The sequence below is a fragment of the Salvelinus fontinalis genome, chromosome 7, assembly GCF_029448725.1.
Source record: "Salvelinus fontinalis isolate EN_2023a chromosome 7, ASM2944872v1, whole genome shotgun sequence".
Lineage (NCBI taxonomy): Eukaryota > Metazoa > Chordata > Actinopteri > Salmoniformes > Salmonidae > Salvelinus > Salvelinus fontinalis.
The window spans coordinates 50,704,460-50,721,143 of NC_074671.1; the positions used below are offsets into that span (position 1 = coordinate 50,704,460).

At 42.2% G+C, this 16,684-nt stretch overlaps 1 protein-coding gene across 1 annotated transcript in view; it reads left to right on the plus strand.

Moving 5' to 3' along the window:
• Positions 1–5,642: 5,642 nt before the first annotated feature.
• The window catches only part of LOC129859637 (inactive dipeptidyl peptidase 10-like), a 46,699-nt gene continuing 35,657 nt past the window's right edge, over positions 5,643–16,684 (plus strand). The window contains exon 1 of the mRNA XM_055929674.1: positions 5,643–5,928. Coding sequence (XP_055785649.1) covers positions 5,872–5,928 — 57 coding nt within the window. The 5' untranslated portion in view covers positions 5,643–5,871. The remainder of the gene's footprint in view (positions 5,929–16,684) is intronic.

Below are 16,684 nucleotides of genomic sequence, written 5' to 3' on the forward strand. Positions count from 1 at the left end.
TATAAAAAAGCAAAAAGACCCTCGAACCGGTTAATTATCGTGAATAACACCCTCCTAAGGGCTGTCACACGATAATCCCTGGGTTCTCATGCCTTATTGCTTAAATATGACACAATGAGTGCGTGTTATGTCAGTGTATCCAAATTACGCCAAGGACATTGGCCACATGAACTAATTGTGACTCATTCTTGTGTTTTATTACTGGTCTGGGTTTAGCTGAGGACATCAGAAGGGATGATGCCACTCCCCAAGCATGACTGACACATCTGACTACCACGATTTAACATACCTTTAGGTTTGTCCAAGTTTCTTTACTTTGTTAGCATGCACTGGCAAAGTTATCATTTTGGTATTAATGGGATTTATCAAAAAGTATCTTATTCCCTTTTGGAGGAATAGATTGTACTACTATTTCCAATGTCAAATGTTTAGGTCTTCAAGTAATGGTGAACTGAGTAGGACTCAAATCCACGTAGGGCCTGGGTTGTGTTTATTTATGCTGGAATGAAGAAGTTTTGCGCTCGTTAGATATTGGGTGAAGATGGTAGGCGGAACATGGCTCATTTAACAGTTCTTCATAACATTCGTATGGCTCAGGCAGGTGAACAATTGCTTTGCGTTTCGCTTGTTTCCGGTGAGAATCACAACCTGAATCACAACTTGACCTGTTGGTTAAATGTTTGGAGACATATTTTCTTTTGAACATTACTGAAGGGTTCATTGGTCTTTGTTTTAATACTGTATCGTGATCTGTGATAAAGTTAATCAATGTATTTAACATGACTGTCTTGAGTGAATTATATATACAGGTTTTATTTGAATAGTACACATTTGGAGCTGAAAGTTGAATTGCTGCATACAGTAAATACTGCAGGCCTACATGCAACTGATTAAACAAAATAGAAGGTACATGATCCTATATTAATCTGAAAGCAGACTGAAATGTATTTATCAAACACCTACTGACATTCTGTGTACTTTGTAATTTCAACTGAAATGTATCATTCAAATCACAAAACCTGTGAAGAATTTATGCCACTAATTTGTCTTAGTTACCAGTCCTTTCCAATTGGATGGACTTGTGATTTCCCACCCACCCACACAGACACTCATATCTTCCTGAGCAGCCTCCTAAAGCAAAAAGGGTGTAGTGTGTATGCCTCTATACATCGAAAAAGCGTATTTTCCCTGTGATAGATGCATGCAAAATGTACTCCCATAGTGTATTTGTCAAAAACTCTGTCTTCTCAAATATTATTATAACCGTACCATGTCTTCGAAGATTTAGGTGCTGGGATTTAGAGTGTTAGACTGCTATGAGTAGCCCTTTACTGAATTCAATGACCAAAAGCGCACTCTTTGGCCTCATGGGTGGAATGTTATTCATATATTTCATAATTTCATAACTAATAAGGATTATAAATAAAATAAAACAACAAAAATACAGTGTTCCTATGTCAAACAGTTTTGTTATATTTCAGTCTTCTGTGATGTATATAAAGGGTAATATTCATAGCTGCAGGAAGTAGTTTGGGAGGGGGGGGGGGGGGTGAGACAGGTTATATCGGTCTGCTAATACAGGACTAGTAAAGGCCCAGTGCATGCTGACTGCAGGAATGTCCACTAGAGCTGTTGCCAGAAAATGTTATGTTAATTTCTCTACCATAAGCCGCCTCCAACATTGTTTTAGAAAAGTTTGCAATACGTCCAACCGGCCTCACAACTGCAGACCAAGTGTATGGCATTGTGTGGGCGAGCGGTTTGATGACGTCAACGTTGTGAACAGAGTGCCCCATGGTGGCAGTGGGGTTATGGTATGGGCAGGCAGAACCTACGGACAATGAACACAATTGCATTTTATCGATGGTAATTTGAATGCACAAAAATAGCGTGATGAGGCCCATTGTGAGGCAATTTATTTTAAAGGTATTTGTGATCAACAGATGCCTATCTGTATTGCCAGTCATGTGAAATCCATAGATTATGGCCTAATGAATTAATTTCAATTGACTGATTTCCTCATGAACTGTAACTCAGTAAAATCACTGAAATGGTTGCAAGTTCAGTATATATTTTTTATTCAGATTTTTCAGCACCCCTACATCCCTTGGCTATGGTAATATTTGGATGCAAACTCAAAATTGAATACATTTCACCTCTATATATCACATGGTACATGTGTCTTTTTTTAAGCCCATAACCTTGTGTGTGAGTTGTATACTTTTGTTTCAAAGCAGATTTGTTTAAGACTACCAAGAATCACGGTGTGACTCTGATTTAGCTTACTGACCACTTTAAAAGGCATTTAGATGTACATTTAGCTGAGGGTCAGCTGTGCACCTATTCTGTCCTATTGTATGCTTGGTAAGAGCGAGGGTAGTACTGCTTCATGTGAGGTATTAGAGTTAAAAAATGTCAGCAAGGGTCAGTCATAATGGTCCCTTTGTGTCTTGGACGATGTTAGTAGTAGTTTGACATGAGCTATTACCATAGTTTGATTCTTAATACATTTTTGCCCTACACATAATACACGTTTATGAAAACAGTGTCAGGTGTGCTGTTTGGGGTTAGCAGATGAAGAACACAAATGCTAGCTAGCTACTCGCAAATCAGAGTTGCAAATCAGAGTTGAAATGAGGTAACTGTAGCTAGCTAATATTAGCTGGCAAGGATTTTAGCTAGTCAGTTTGTATGCATTATAGACATTTATATTTTTGGGGAAATGTCTGTGTCTCCATCATTCTGAGGTATGATGTCAAGGTATATTTGATCTTACAATCTTGCTTGCGTTGTGCTACATTATATATACACAAAGGTATGAGGACACCCCTTCAAATTAGTGGATTCGGCTATTTCAGCCACACTCGTTGCCGACGGGTGTATAAAATCGAGGACACAGCCATGCAATCTCCATCCGAAAACATTGGCAGTAGAATAACCTTACTGAAAAGGACAGTAACTTTCAATGTGGCATCGTCATAGGATGCCACCTTTCCAACAAGTCAGTTCGTCAAATGTCTGCCCTGCTAGAGCTCTGCCAGTCAACAGTAAGTGCTGTTATTGAGAAGTGGAAACATCTAAGAGCAACATCGGCTCAGCCACGAAGTGGTAGGCCACACAAGCTCACAGAACGGGACCGCTCACGTAAAAATCGTCTGTCCTTGTTTGCAACACTTACTACCGAGTTCCAAACTGCCTCTGGAAGCAACTTCAGCACAAAAACTGTTCGGCGGTAGCTTCTTGAAATGGGTTTCCATGGCCGAGAAAGCCCAAGACCACCCTGCGCAATGCCAAGCGTTCTCTGGAGTAATGAATCACGTTTCACCATCTGGCAGTCCGACGGATGAATTTGGATTTGGTAGAGTCCAGGAGAACGCTACCCGCCAGAATGCACTGTGCCAACTGTAAAGTTTTGGGGAGGAGGAATAATGGTCTGGGGCTGTTTTTTTTACGGTATGGGCTACTTCCAGTGAAGGGAAATCGTAACACTACAGCAAACAATGACATTCTAGACAATTCTGTGCTTCAAACTTTGTGCTAACAGTTTGGGAAAGGCCCTTTCCTGTTTCAGCATGACAATGCCCCCGTGCACAAAGCGAGGTCTATACAGAAATGGTTTGTTGAGATCAGTGTGGAAGAACTTGACTGGCCTGCACAGAGCCCTGACCTCAACCCCATCGAACCCCTTTGGGATGAATTGGAACGCAGACTGCGAGCCAGGCCTAATCGCCCAATAGGAGTTGAGGCTGTTATAAAAGCAAACGGGGACCAACTCCATATTAATGGCTATGGCTTTGAAAGGAGATGTTCGACGAGCAGGTGTCCACATACTTTTGGTCCTGTAATGTAAGTGTCAGTGTTGGTTTGAGGAGAGTGGTTTTTGTACTGCTGCTATTTGGAGATCAACATGTATTCTCTATAATTATGCCAGTATTCATCCTCTGAGTCCTCTCTCAGCTTCAGCCCACTCTGTTGACACACTGCCTCCTCTACATGTGTGTCTCTTCATAATAAAAAATCACCTCAGTGTGAAATGAAAAAAGGGAACTATTAGGATCAATGTGGCAATTATTAATGTTGCCGATGAATGAAATCCTAAATGGAAGTGCTACAAAGTGAAAACCTACTTGTATACTTATAGTTTTTAAATAATTGTGCTGTCTGAACTGTGAATAATAGTCATATGAAAAGTATTTACGTGCATTAATATTACCTCTGCCAGCTTCATGACTTTCAGGTATTGGTTATTTTTCATCATGACGATATGCATAATAGCTCATTGATAAAGCAGCAGTATTGTTAGTTATGTAAGAATGTGAAGAAGCTGGCAATGATTCATTTCCCACTGGGCCAAAACTGGTTGAATCAACATGGTTTCCACGTCATTTCAACTATGAGTTCGAATATACATGGAAAACTGATTGCATTTGCAAAAAGCCATCAACGTAAGTGAATATTTGATTTTTTTTCACCCAACTTTTAACCTAACTCACGTTGAATTCACATTAGTTGACAACTCAGCCAAATGTAAATCAAAACTAGACATTGAACTGATGCCCAATGGGTTGTCCTTAAAAATGTACTGTACACTAAGTGTACAAAGCATTAGGAACACCTGCTCTTCCTATGACATAGACATACCAGGTTAATCCAGGTGAAAGCCCTTATTTATGTCACCTGTTAAAACCACTTCAATCAGTGTGTGTCAAGAACTGCAACGCTGCTGGGGTTTTCACACTCAACAGTTTCCCGTGAGTATCAAGAATGGTCCCCCACCCAAAGGACATCCAGCCTTGTTACAACTGTGGGAGTCGTTGGAGACAACATGGGCCAGCGTCCCTGTGGAACGCTTTCGACACTTTGTAAGAGTCCATGCCCCCAACAAATTGGCACTGTTCTGAGGGCAAAAGGGGCTGCAACTCAATATTAGGAAGGTGTTCTTAATGTTTTGTACAATCAGTGTATACTTAATGTACAGCAGTCATGGATCACCTCAGCAAGTGCAATGCACATCCCATGAATGTGATAACCAAACAGATAATGCACTCTGTTGATTTATTTTACAGTAACATCATCTCCACTTGTAGATGACAACCATTCAGTAAATGCAACATGTATTTGGAAAGAGAGGACGTAAGTGAGTGGGCTCAACATGCCTTTAGGAACAGCCTGAGGATCTTGAAGATAGCTCCCCGTGTACATATTCAGGCATTGTGTAGGAACGCCAGAAATCCTTCAGTCCGCGTGTTTTACAATTTTCTCCAGTGGGGCTTAATCTAAGGGTAGCTCTTCAAGGAATGTGAGTGAAACGTTGTGAGAAATGTATTAGGCTACTGCAGTGTTCAACAGATTGTGGTCCTCGAAGCAGATCAGTGAAGGCAACGGAGCAATATTTCAGAGGTGCATAACAGTATTTTCATCTGAACCAAGAAATACATCATAGCAAAACATTTCATTTCAAGTCTTACTTCTAAAATTCAGAGGAACCAAAAAAGACAAACACTTGACAAAACAATTGAATAACCCTTTTCCTTAGCTTTAATCTTTTTTTGAAGAATCAGCTGTAGCTATTTCTTTTTTTACCATCCCTTCTCCACGTGAAGCAACCCCAGTAAAACAAGTAACATATTCAGAGTCTGCTTTGGAGGAGATGTGTCAGATATATTTTTCACAGAGGGAGAGCGAGAGGAGCAGCGACTGAAAAACTCATCACCAGGAGGCAACAAAAATCGAATGCATTAACTGCCAAGTATTCTAGACACCGAACACATTTGATAGCAACATGCACCCTGAGCTTGGAAAACTCTAGACCACATTTCATTTGTTTTTATCAATTTGTCTGTATCTTCGTCAAAGGGAACTGTGTCCAAGATGAATCAAACAGCTTGCGTCTCTCATCAAATACCATGCCAGTCATCCAAAGATATGGTAAGTGTGTTTATTTTAGAATGCACGATGTGCACAACCTACTTACAAATTCAGATATGTGTCATATTTTTCCTATACCTAAAGTCTACAGTAGCCTAATCACGACCTGTAGCTTACAATGTTGCCTGTATAAGAAAGGCATTGTGATCAATGGTTTGAACAGGTGTGTGCAAACAACCGTCTTCATAGCTCCGTTTATCCATCACTGTCAATCACAATGGTGGGTTGCTCAGGCTAAAAGTTGTCTCTTCTGGACTTGAACGATGAATGAGTATCTGCACAGCTTTTGCCTTTTATAGAAAATAGTTATTCAAACAATCTAATCACCCAGAACCCAATCTTATGTGTGTAATTTATAAATCTGTCACGAGACTCTATGCAAACAATTAAACCCTGTCATATGAAATGATTATAGTGGCTGCATATTAAATGGATATTATATTAGTCAACACCCGAAATACCAAAAATAAAGTGACCACAACTGGTCTCTTAGCAACAACGGTGCAACATAGAAATACAATCCAATGGATTGTATTTCTATGTCTGCAAATGTAGTCTCTCTAGAGACGAGTGGCGGTCGGTGCTGTTTAAGATTAGGGAGGACAATAATTTTTTTTAATGAGCATGGCCTTTTTTCTATTACAGCATATTGGATGACTGTCATTCATATTCCATTCACCCAGCTCAACGTAACATACGTGATAATCAAATTTTCCCTATACCCATCATGAGGTTGCTCCAACCTACCCTGTGAAAGAAAGTTTACAATGTAGGTGCACAGGTCGAGAGAAATTTGAGTAATCAAGATGACAGACATTGACACATTCAATGTCACCTTGCACAATCTTGCCTGCATCTAGCTGATCTAGGATGTAATCATAGAGTACCACAGTCACGATACCCATACAATCTAGTGGTAAAACAAATGGTTAAAATGACGCCAGAAGAAATGTCAGCAGTTTTACGGGCTCCCAACCAATTGTGTGTATCATGTGGTTTGTTTTGCGTTATTTGTAACTTGTTTTGTACATAATGTTTCTGCAACCGTATCTTACGGCAAAAAAGAGCTTCTGGATATCAGGACAGAGATCCCTCACCTCGGATTAGACAAAGATTTTTTCTACAACAAGGAGGACGCACAAGACATTCTCCAAACACCCAACAGGGCCGACATTCCCGTTATTTGCAAGAGGAAGCGACGCAGGAACAGAGGACAAAGAGCCCGGATGCCTAGTCAGGACCTGGAAAAGGCGAGTGGGAAAGCAGCCGTTACCGTCCATACTATTCGCCAACGTGCAACCATTGGACAATAAATTAGACGAGGTACGATCACGAATATCCTACCAACAGGACATCAAAAGCTGTAATATCCTATGTTTCACGGAATCGTGGCTGAATGACGACATGGATATTCAGCTAGCGGGATATACGCTGCACCAGCAAGATAGAACAGCACACTCCGGTAAGACGAGGGGGGAGGCGGTCTGTGCATATTTGTAAACAACAGCTGGTGCACGAAATCTAAGGAAGTCTCTAGATTTTGCTCGCCTGAAGTAGAGTATATTGTGATAAATTGCAGGCCACACTACTTGCTAAGAGAGTTTTCAACTATACTTTTCGTGGCTGATTATTTACCACCACAGACAGATTCTGGCACTAAGACCGCACTCAGTCAGCTATATAAGGAAATAAGCAAACAGGAAACCACTCACCCAGAGGCGGCGCTCCTAGTGGCCGGAGACTTTAATGAAGGGAAACTTAAATCAGCTCTACCAAATTTCTATTAACATGTTAAATGTGCAACCAGAGGGAAAAAAATTCAAGATCACCTGTGCTCCACACACAGAGACACGTACAAAGCTCTCCCTCGCCCTCCATTTGGTAAATCTGACCACAACTCTATCCTCCTGATTCCTGCTTACAAGCAAAAATTTAAGCAGGAAGCACCAGCGACTCAGTCTATAAAAAAGTGGTCAGATGAAGCAGATGCTAAACTACAGGACTGGGAGGAGGGAGGAGGTCAGAGGGAGGAGGTCAGAGACCTGGCCGGGTGGTGCCAGAATAACAACCTATCCCTCAACGTAACCAAGGAGATGAATTTGGACTACAGGAAAAGGAGGACCGAGCACGCCCCCATTCTCATCGACGGGGCTGTAGTGGAGCAGGTCGAGAGCTTCAAGTTCCTTGGTGTCCACATCAACAACATACTAGAATGGTCCAAACACACCAAGACAGTCGTAAAGAGGGCACGACAAAGCCTATTCCCCCCCAGGAAACTAAAAAGATTTGGCATGGGTCCTGAGATCCTCAAAAGGTTCTACAGCTGCAACATCGAGAGCATCCTGACTGGTTGCATCACTGCCTGGTACAGCAATTGCTCGGCCTCTGCCCTCAAGGCACTACAGAGGGTATTGCGTACGGCCCAGTACATCACTGGGGTTAAGCTGCCTGCCATCCAGGACCTCTACACCAGGCAGTGTCAGAGGAAGGCCCTAAAAATTGTCAACGGCCCCAGGCACCCCAGTCATAGACTGTTCTCTCTACTACCGCATGGCAATTGGTACCGGAGTCCCAAGTCTAGGACAAAAGGCTCCTCAACAGTTTTTACCCCAAAGCCATAAGACTCCTGAACAAATACCCAGAGTATTTGCATTGTGTTCCCCCCCAACCCCTCTTTTTACGGTGCTGCTACTCTCTGTTTATCATATATGCATATGCATAGTCACTTTAACTATACATTCATGTACATACTACCTCAATTGGCTAACCGGGCTATCACATTGGCTAACCGTGCTATCTGCATTGTGTCCCGCCACCAACCACCCGCCTACCCCTCTTTTACGCTACTGCTACTCTCTGTTCATCATATATGCATAGTCACTTTAACCATATCTACATGTACATAGTACCTCAATCAGCCTGACTAACCGGTGTCTGTATGTAGCCTCGCTACTGTTATAGCCTCGCTACTGTATATAGCCTTTCTTTTACTGTTGTTTTATTTCTTTACTTACCTATCGTTCACCTAATACCTTTTTTGCACTATTGGTTAGAGCCTGTAAGTAAGCTTTTCACTGTAAGGTCTGTTGTATTCGGTGCATGTGACAAATCAGCTTTTATTTTATTTTATTTGAAATAGTTCAAATCCTTTTTACATCATTCATTTTTCTCATAGGGGATTTTAGAAACACTTATAATAAGGGCTGTGTTTCGTGTAGGCTTATCCTGGCTTGACGTTTTTATAACCGTGTAAATCTCTCTAGGACAAGGTGACTTTTATCAATATATTTGCCTGTATTTACCCCCCCAAAATGAAATGCTAATTAGCTGCTAATGTGGCTATCATAAAGAACTACAGATGATGATCTGGACAAGACTGATCAAATGTTAGCTAAATGTAGTAATGAATAAATTGGCAAAATGACTTTAAATAGACAATTCTGTGAACTGTCTTGTGCAAGTTTTAGATTGACACAATACTTCTTACGTCAGCTAGAGATGACGTGCAGGAGCTTGCAGAGATTTGTAGTCTTGCATGATGTCTACTGATGCTAATTAGCATTTTCGAATCAGAGATTAAATAGAGCAGAATAAATTGATAAAAATCTCCTATTAATCCAACAGTTGCAAACAAGACTTTCTATTAGACAACTACAGGTTTGTTTATCCCCGTTTTGTTACGTTTGCTTCCATTTAAGAAAGAATTGGCGGTATGGATACACCCCTGATCACACGCAAACACAGTTCATGTTCATAGCAGCGACATACAAACAGCATGATCCCTTTAATCGTTGGATGATTCCTTCTCGCATCTACGCGCCTTCCTCCTCTCACCTGTTCCCTTCGCTTGTGGACTTCAGTGCACAACACATCAGCTGTTTGTGACCAGGCGAAAAAACCTTTCCAAGTCAAACCTTCATATCATAACCGCTAACCACTACACACAGCCAACATGGTTGTCACCATATTAGCTAACGTCAAGTCAACATAGCTACTTGAACTAACGCATTAGTAAAACCGCTACAATCATGCAGTACAGTGTACAGTTAGCTAGCAGTTTTGCAGTTACACCGGCGGGCAATTGGGTGGATAACATGTCACTTTGATTGGGTGGATAACATGTCAGTTCATGCTGCAAGAGATCTGATAGGTTGGAGGGCGTCCTCCGGAAGTTGTCATAATTACTGTGTAAGTTTATGGAAGGGGGTGAGAACCACGAACCTCCTAGGTTTTGTATTGAAGTCAATGTACCCAGAGGAGGACGGAAACTAGCTGTCCTCCAGCTACACAATGGTGCTACCCTACAGTGCTGTTGAGGCTTTTGTAGACCTCCATTGTAAAACAATGTGTTTTAATCAATTATTTGGTGACGTTTATATGTTTAGTATAGTTTTATCTAAAAGGGATAACTTTTTTAAATGTTTCACTATTTATATGTTTCTGAAATTCACTGAGGAGGATTCTCCTCCCCTTCCTCTGAGGAGGAGCCTCCACTGCTAGACGTAGAAGGCTGCATCATGTATTCAAGGCAAGTGTTATGTTTGGGCAAGTAATACACACATTGCATTGGCTTAACCAAAGATAATGTATATTTTTTTGCATTGGTTTAGCGTCACCTCTGAATGATATAGAGTATATTTGGCACAGATATACTGTACATTTAAATCTGTGATATTGGAAGGGGGATAGGGACATAAGAGCTTTCTCTCCGAGGCTGACGTGAGTAAGGTTTTTTAAACAGGTCAACACTCGTAAGGTCGCAGGGCCAGACGGTATTCCAGGGCGTGTCCTCAGGGCATGTGCGACCAGCTGGCAGACGTCTTCACGGACATTTCCAACCTCTCCTTGTCCAAGTCTGGAATCCCCACATGTTTCAAGCTGACGACCATCATTCCTGTTCCCAAAAACATTGAGGCATCCTGCCACAATGACCCTGAGGCATCCTGACACAATGACCCTGAGGCATTCTGCCACAATGACCCTAAGGCATCCTGCCACAATGACCCTGAGGCATCCTGCCACACTGACCCTGAGGCATCCTGTCACAATGACCCTGAGGCATCCTGCCACAATGACCCTGAGGCATCCTGCCACAATGACCCTGAGGCATCCTGCCACACTGACCCTGAGGCATCCTGCCACAATGACCCTGAGGCATCCTGCCACAATGACCCTGAGGCATCCTGCCACACTGACCCTGAGGCATCCTGTCACAATGACCCTGAGGCATCCTGCCATACTGACCCTGAGGCATTCTGCCACAATGACCCTGAGGCATCCTGCCACACTGACCCTGAGAAATCCTGCCACAATGACCCTGAGGCATCCTGCCACAATGACCCTGTTTCACTCACATCTGTAAGTGCTTTGAGCGGCTGATCATTACACATCGACTCCATCATCCCAGACATCCTGGGCCCACTCCAATTTGCGTACCGCCAGAATTTGCACTCCACTCTGTCCTCTCCCACCTGGAAAAGAGGGATACCTATGTGAGAATGCTGTTCATCGACTACACAATAGTGCCCTCCAAACAACAAATTAAAGAACATTTTGAAGATTGTTCCACAAATAATACATATTTACCTCAGTACTCCAGTATCTCTGCACATTGTAAATATGGTACTGGCACTGACCCCGCATATAGCTTCCTCTCTTATTTCTTATTTCTCTTGTGTTTTTCATTTTATATATATATGTATATATAGTATATAATATATATTATTTGTTATATTGAACGCTGCACTGTGGGGTAGAGCTTTCAAGTTAGGCATTTCACTGTACTTGTGCATGTGACAAATAAAACTAGAAGGAAAACTATGATCCTCAAAAGAGCTGTGGTTTAGGATTTGCCCAAGGAAGTGTTTAACTCTATGCAGTGAAGCTGTCTCTGAGTGTGACAGGCAGGTTTTAATCCCCTCATTTAAATGCATGATTTATAGTGTGAATTCTTGTTAAGAATTCTGCTCTAGAAATGCTAATGTGGACTACAGCAGGTTTTGGAGGGTAGATGTGACCAAATCATTGTATTATTGCGGCTTGACTACTGCAAGATTGTCGGTTTGTTTGTTTTAGTGTTGACACTTCGGTAACAAAGACATTTCTCAAAATGATGAGAAATTATGTAATTCAGTTATTTACTTGTAACATGATTTCAAGTTCACAGATTAACACCCGGCTCACAAGTTTGTTTCATCTACTCAGTATGTACTCTGAGTGTACAGAACATTGAGTTGCATCCCCTTCAGCCCTCAGAACAGCCTAAATTCATCGGGGCATGGACCTCTACAAGGTGTCGAAGGCGTTCCACAGGGATGCTGGCCCATGTTGACTCCAATACTTCTTACAGTTGTGTCAAGTTGGCTGGATCTCCTTTGGGCGTTGGACCACTCATGATACACACAGGAAACTGTTGAGAGTGAAAAACACAGCAGCGTTGCAGTTCTTGACACAAACCGGTGCGCCTGTCACCTACTACCATACACCGTTCAAAAGAACTTCAATCTGTTGTCTTACCTATTCACCCTCTGAATGGCACACATACACAATCCATGTCTCAATTACCTCAAGGCTTAAAAATCCTTCTTTAACCTGTCTCCTTCCCTTCATCTACATTGATTGAAGTGGATTTAACAGGTGACATCAATAAGGGATCATAGCTTTCACCTGGATTCACCTGGTCAGTCTATATCATGGAAAGAGCAGGTGTTCCTAATGTTCTTTACACTCAGTGTATATGCATTGGGAATAAGCACAAAGCAGGATCAAAATACTGTCAGAAGCTCAACAAAAGCTGTCAGTATCTCTTGTCTTTACAGAAAGATACTTTTTTATTTGTACTAGGCAAGTCCGTTAAGAACAAATTCTTATTTACTATGACGGCCTACCCCAAACAAACCCAGAAGATGCTGGGCCAATCACGGCCAGATGTGATACAGCCTGGAATCTAACCAGGAACTGTAGTGACATCTCTTGCATTGAGATGCAGTGCCTTAGACCGCTGCACCATTTGGGAGCCCATAAAGTATCTGAGTATCATAGCGTGCTTCACACCCCACCAGTCGACACACTGTAGATCCACAGACCATGTCGTTTCGATCAGACAGAGTGAAAACGTAGAGAGAAAGAGAACTAAGGCAGGTAATACTGTCGCATAGTGGTAACGCATTATATTGAAGTCATCCTTGCTGTATAAATCACATACATGCACATCTCATGCTTGACCACTAGAGGGCAACGCTATCTTATTTAAACTTCCATCAAAGTGAACTACATCTTTATGGCTGAAGTAAATTAATGTAACCCAACATTGAGGATTATAATTATGTCATTTCACAGTGTACAGGCCGGGGACAGGGGACCGATGGGTTAAGAGTACTCTTTTGGTTTAAGAGTACCCTTTAGGGTTAACAAAAACATGAAACGTCCTATGGCTACCCAACATCCCTGCTCATTAAATCACTGTGGAGAACATCAAAGGCTGAAGTAAGAAATTGAGAATTTCACAGCAATCTGTGACAAAATGTAAAGCCCTCAGCTAGGTGCTCTTGTTGGATAAATGGACATCTTTGCGAGTTGTTCTATAGTTTTTCCACTGAGTTATGACAGTAGGCTGTATCCATCAGTTCTACAAGATGTTCTGGAACAGGAAGGAATTCTATGTGGATAGTGTGCGGATAGACTGGAGTACCAGACTGTTATATCAACCTTAAACTTCATTAACAGTACCAATTCTCTGGCAGGAATAAACCTAGAACTCTGTGTAGACATTGGCTGTAATAGACTATATGTAGGAGTATGTAAATCTTCACCTTAGATTGACCTGTACTTCCTGTTTGTTTGTGTTTTTGTCGTTGTCGGTAGATGTTGCCCTGACTCAGAATGTGCCTCATCACGTCTATTAAAATTCAACTGGATTTAATTCATGTACAAGGTTACCTACTGTAATCTTCGCAAAGGGTTTGGGGTGTTCAGGATGTCTGTGTTCCAAGAGAGAAATTAAAGGGAGCTATGAAACGGTTGGCAGACAGAAGACGATTCCTTGAATTGTAAACTTGAAATCGAGTAAATCTTGAAATCGATTTGTTGGTGTTATGTCAATTAATCAGTCATCCCTATTTTGTTCCATCCATAGCATTGCAGTTTACAGTATAGGAATAAGTGTTATGTGAATATTGGGGACATTATATGTTTAGTAGTTGCCCATAGCTTTCCCCACTCTGTTCCCCCATTCTGTCAGGTCAGTATAAACAGGAAACAGGTGTAAGACCAACTGGTGCAACCAGCCCCAGTGCATCACTATAGGACATACAATGTTGCCTGGCTGCCTTTGCTGTGTATTCCTTATTAGTAAAGATTTGCCCAAACAAGTAGAGCCCTCCATGATCCGTGATGTCACTCCAGGAGGAGACAGAGAAGGGAGGCTATTTTTGGAGCTTGAACAAGGGCGGAGTCAGTGAGGGCAAAGACCTTCCCCATCGGGCCTCATCTTTTGAGATGCTGCTATTAGCCATTCTTGTTCTCGTTTGTTTTACTCTGAAAGGGGAGGGAGGGGTGGAGAGGAGGAGCAGTGTACAGACCAGGACATTCTGATATGGAACATTTCAATAATTTGATGTGGAAGAACACAATGGAATTATAATCAATCTTACTTGTACTGTATGTCTGTAAACAGAATAGAAGGGAGATTTGATGGTTGGTTGTCTTGACATAATGTATATTGAGGTACTGGATTATTTCTGTGTATGTAAATACAAATTAAGAGGCCAGGCCAGGGCTCCTCTCTTTGGCATCTGCAGGCTAGATTAGTGGCGCTGATGCAATGTTTGGAAACCCACTGAAACAAATTACACTGCATTACTGGCTGTGTTAACCTTTGGACAAATTACTCAACCGTTATGGCGAAACAGCTCAGTGCTAGAAGTAAATCTACACCGGACAGGGGAGAGGAAATCAGCATATATCCTGTCCTGTCCTGAGTCACGGGATCTAAGAAAAAAATGCTCTGATAGGATTTGAATGGGGGAAATATTTCGACAACGCTTCCAAAGACGACTGAGGAGGACATTACGGAGGTGAAGTGTGTTTTGGTGGATCTCAACACCCCACTTACCCCCTATCCCATCCCCTCTTCCTCAGTATGTCAGAAGGGAGTTTAGAGAGTGATTGCTTATGGGAAACAGCCTCTGGATTTCTACCAGACAGGCTGAAGTCCCTGGAGAAATGCTGGATTAAGTGCAGGACAGAGGAAGAGGTGGACAGGGGAAAGGGATGTGAAGAGTAAGAATCCAGTGCCTGGCTGGTATGGATCCCTGGAAGAGAGAGGGCCATGAGAAACATAGACACAGGCCCTGTGGCTGGTATGGATCCCTGGGAGAGAGAGGGCCATGAGAAACATAGACACAGGCCCTGTGGCTGGTATGGATCCCTGGGAGAGAGAGGGCCATGAGAAACATAGACACAGGCCCTGTGGCTGGTATGGATCCCTGGGAGAGAGAGGGCCATGAGAAACATAGACACAGGCCCTGTGGTTGGTATGGATCCCTGGGAGAGAGGGCCATGTGAAATATATACACAGACCCTGAGGGATCTGAAGTGTGTCAGTGCTGTACTTGTTCTATCCCAGAGATAATTGTCTCCCTGCACTGACATACATAGACAGCTGTTGAACGGCAATATATTTTTATATTCTATGTAGACGTCAATGTCCCATAGGGGACCAGTATGGAAGAAAAGTATGGAAATGTATGCACTCCCTACTGTAAGTCGCTCTGGATAAGAGTGTCTCTTAAATGACTGCAATGTAAATGTAATGTTTGAATGTAATGTTTGTTCATAGTTGTGCTTTTACTTTTGCCAGTTGTGTACTTTAGCTGTTTTGGGCGTTCATTTTGTTGTCAGATAGCCTTAATTCAGTTCCCTGTTATAATGCATCATTATGTCAACTGGCTCTGGGCGAAGATGAATCATAGTGGCATGTTAATCTTCTTCCATTTTTTTCTCATTTGTTTCATTCGATTTCTCTAATCGCAGCAGATCCGCACCACATCACCGTTAACCTTTTTAATGGTATGCATTCCTGATTTAAATGGTAGCTGTGCTTTACTCGTGTTTGGTGGAGGTGGGCTATTTGTTCAAATGGTCAGGGCAGCGCGGGTCAAAAAAACATTTGACCTGTGCATTATAAGTGCCAACAGGAGTGGGTTCGAGTTGTTGAAAACCTCATATTTCTATCTGTCTGTGATTTTCAGTGTAACTATCTGCATACCACTACACCTTATCATTAACCGCACGCAGTAGATATAGTCAGGGATATAGTCGGGTGTAGCTGGCGCACCGTCAATCTCCTTCTGAGCTGGTTCACTGACTATAGTGCTTATGTGAGGAAATGGGGCTATGTCCCAATTATCTCTCCTCCCTCCGGAAGTGTGCACTTCACTTCCCTTCACTGATTTGAATGGGAAATGGCTGGCATAAGAAATATGGTGGAAACTCCCACTAGCCCATGCCTCCACCTCATTTTATGGTTTTTCTATTTTTGGAAAGTAGTGAACGAGTGCACACTTCAGGAGAAAGGAGATATTATTGGGACGCACCCAGAGTAACTGAGGCACCGTGTGTTCAGTTTGTTGTCGAGCGCCAACTCTCTACACTGGTATATTTGCGGTTTTCAAAGGCTTAGGCTAGCCCGTGGGCAGCACATCCCGAGTCAGCCATGCTCATTGTCTTCCAGTACATGTCCACTGCCTGTTTAAGT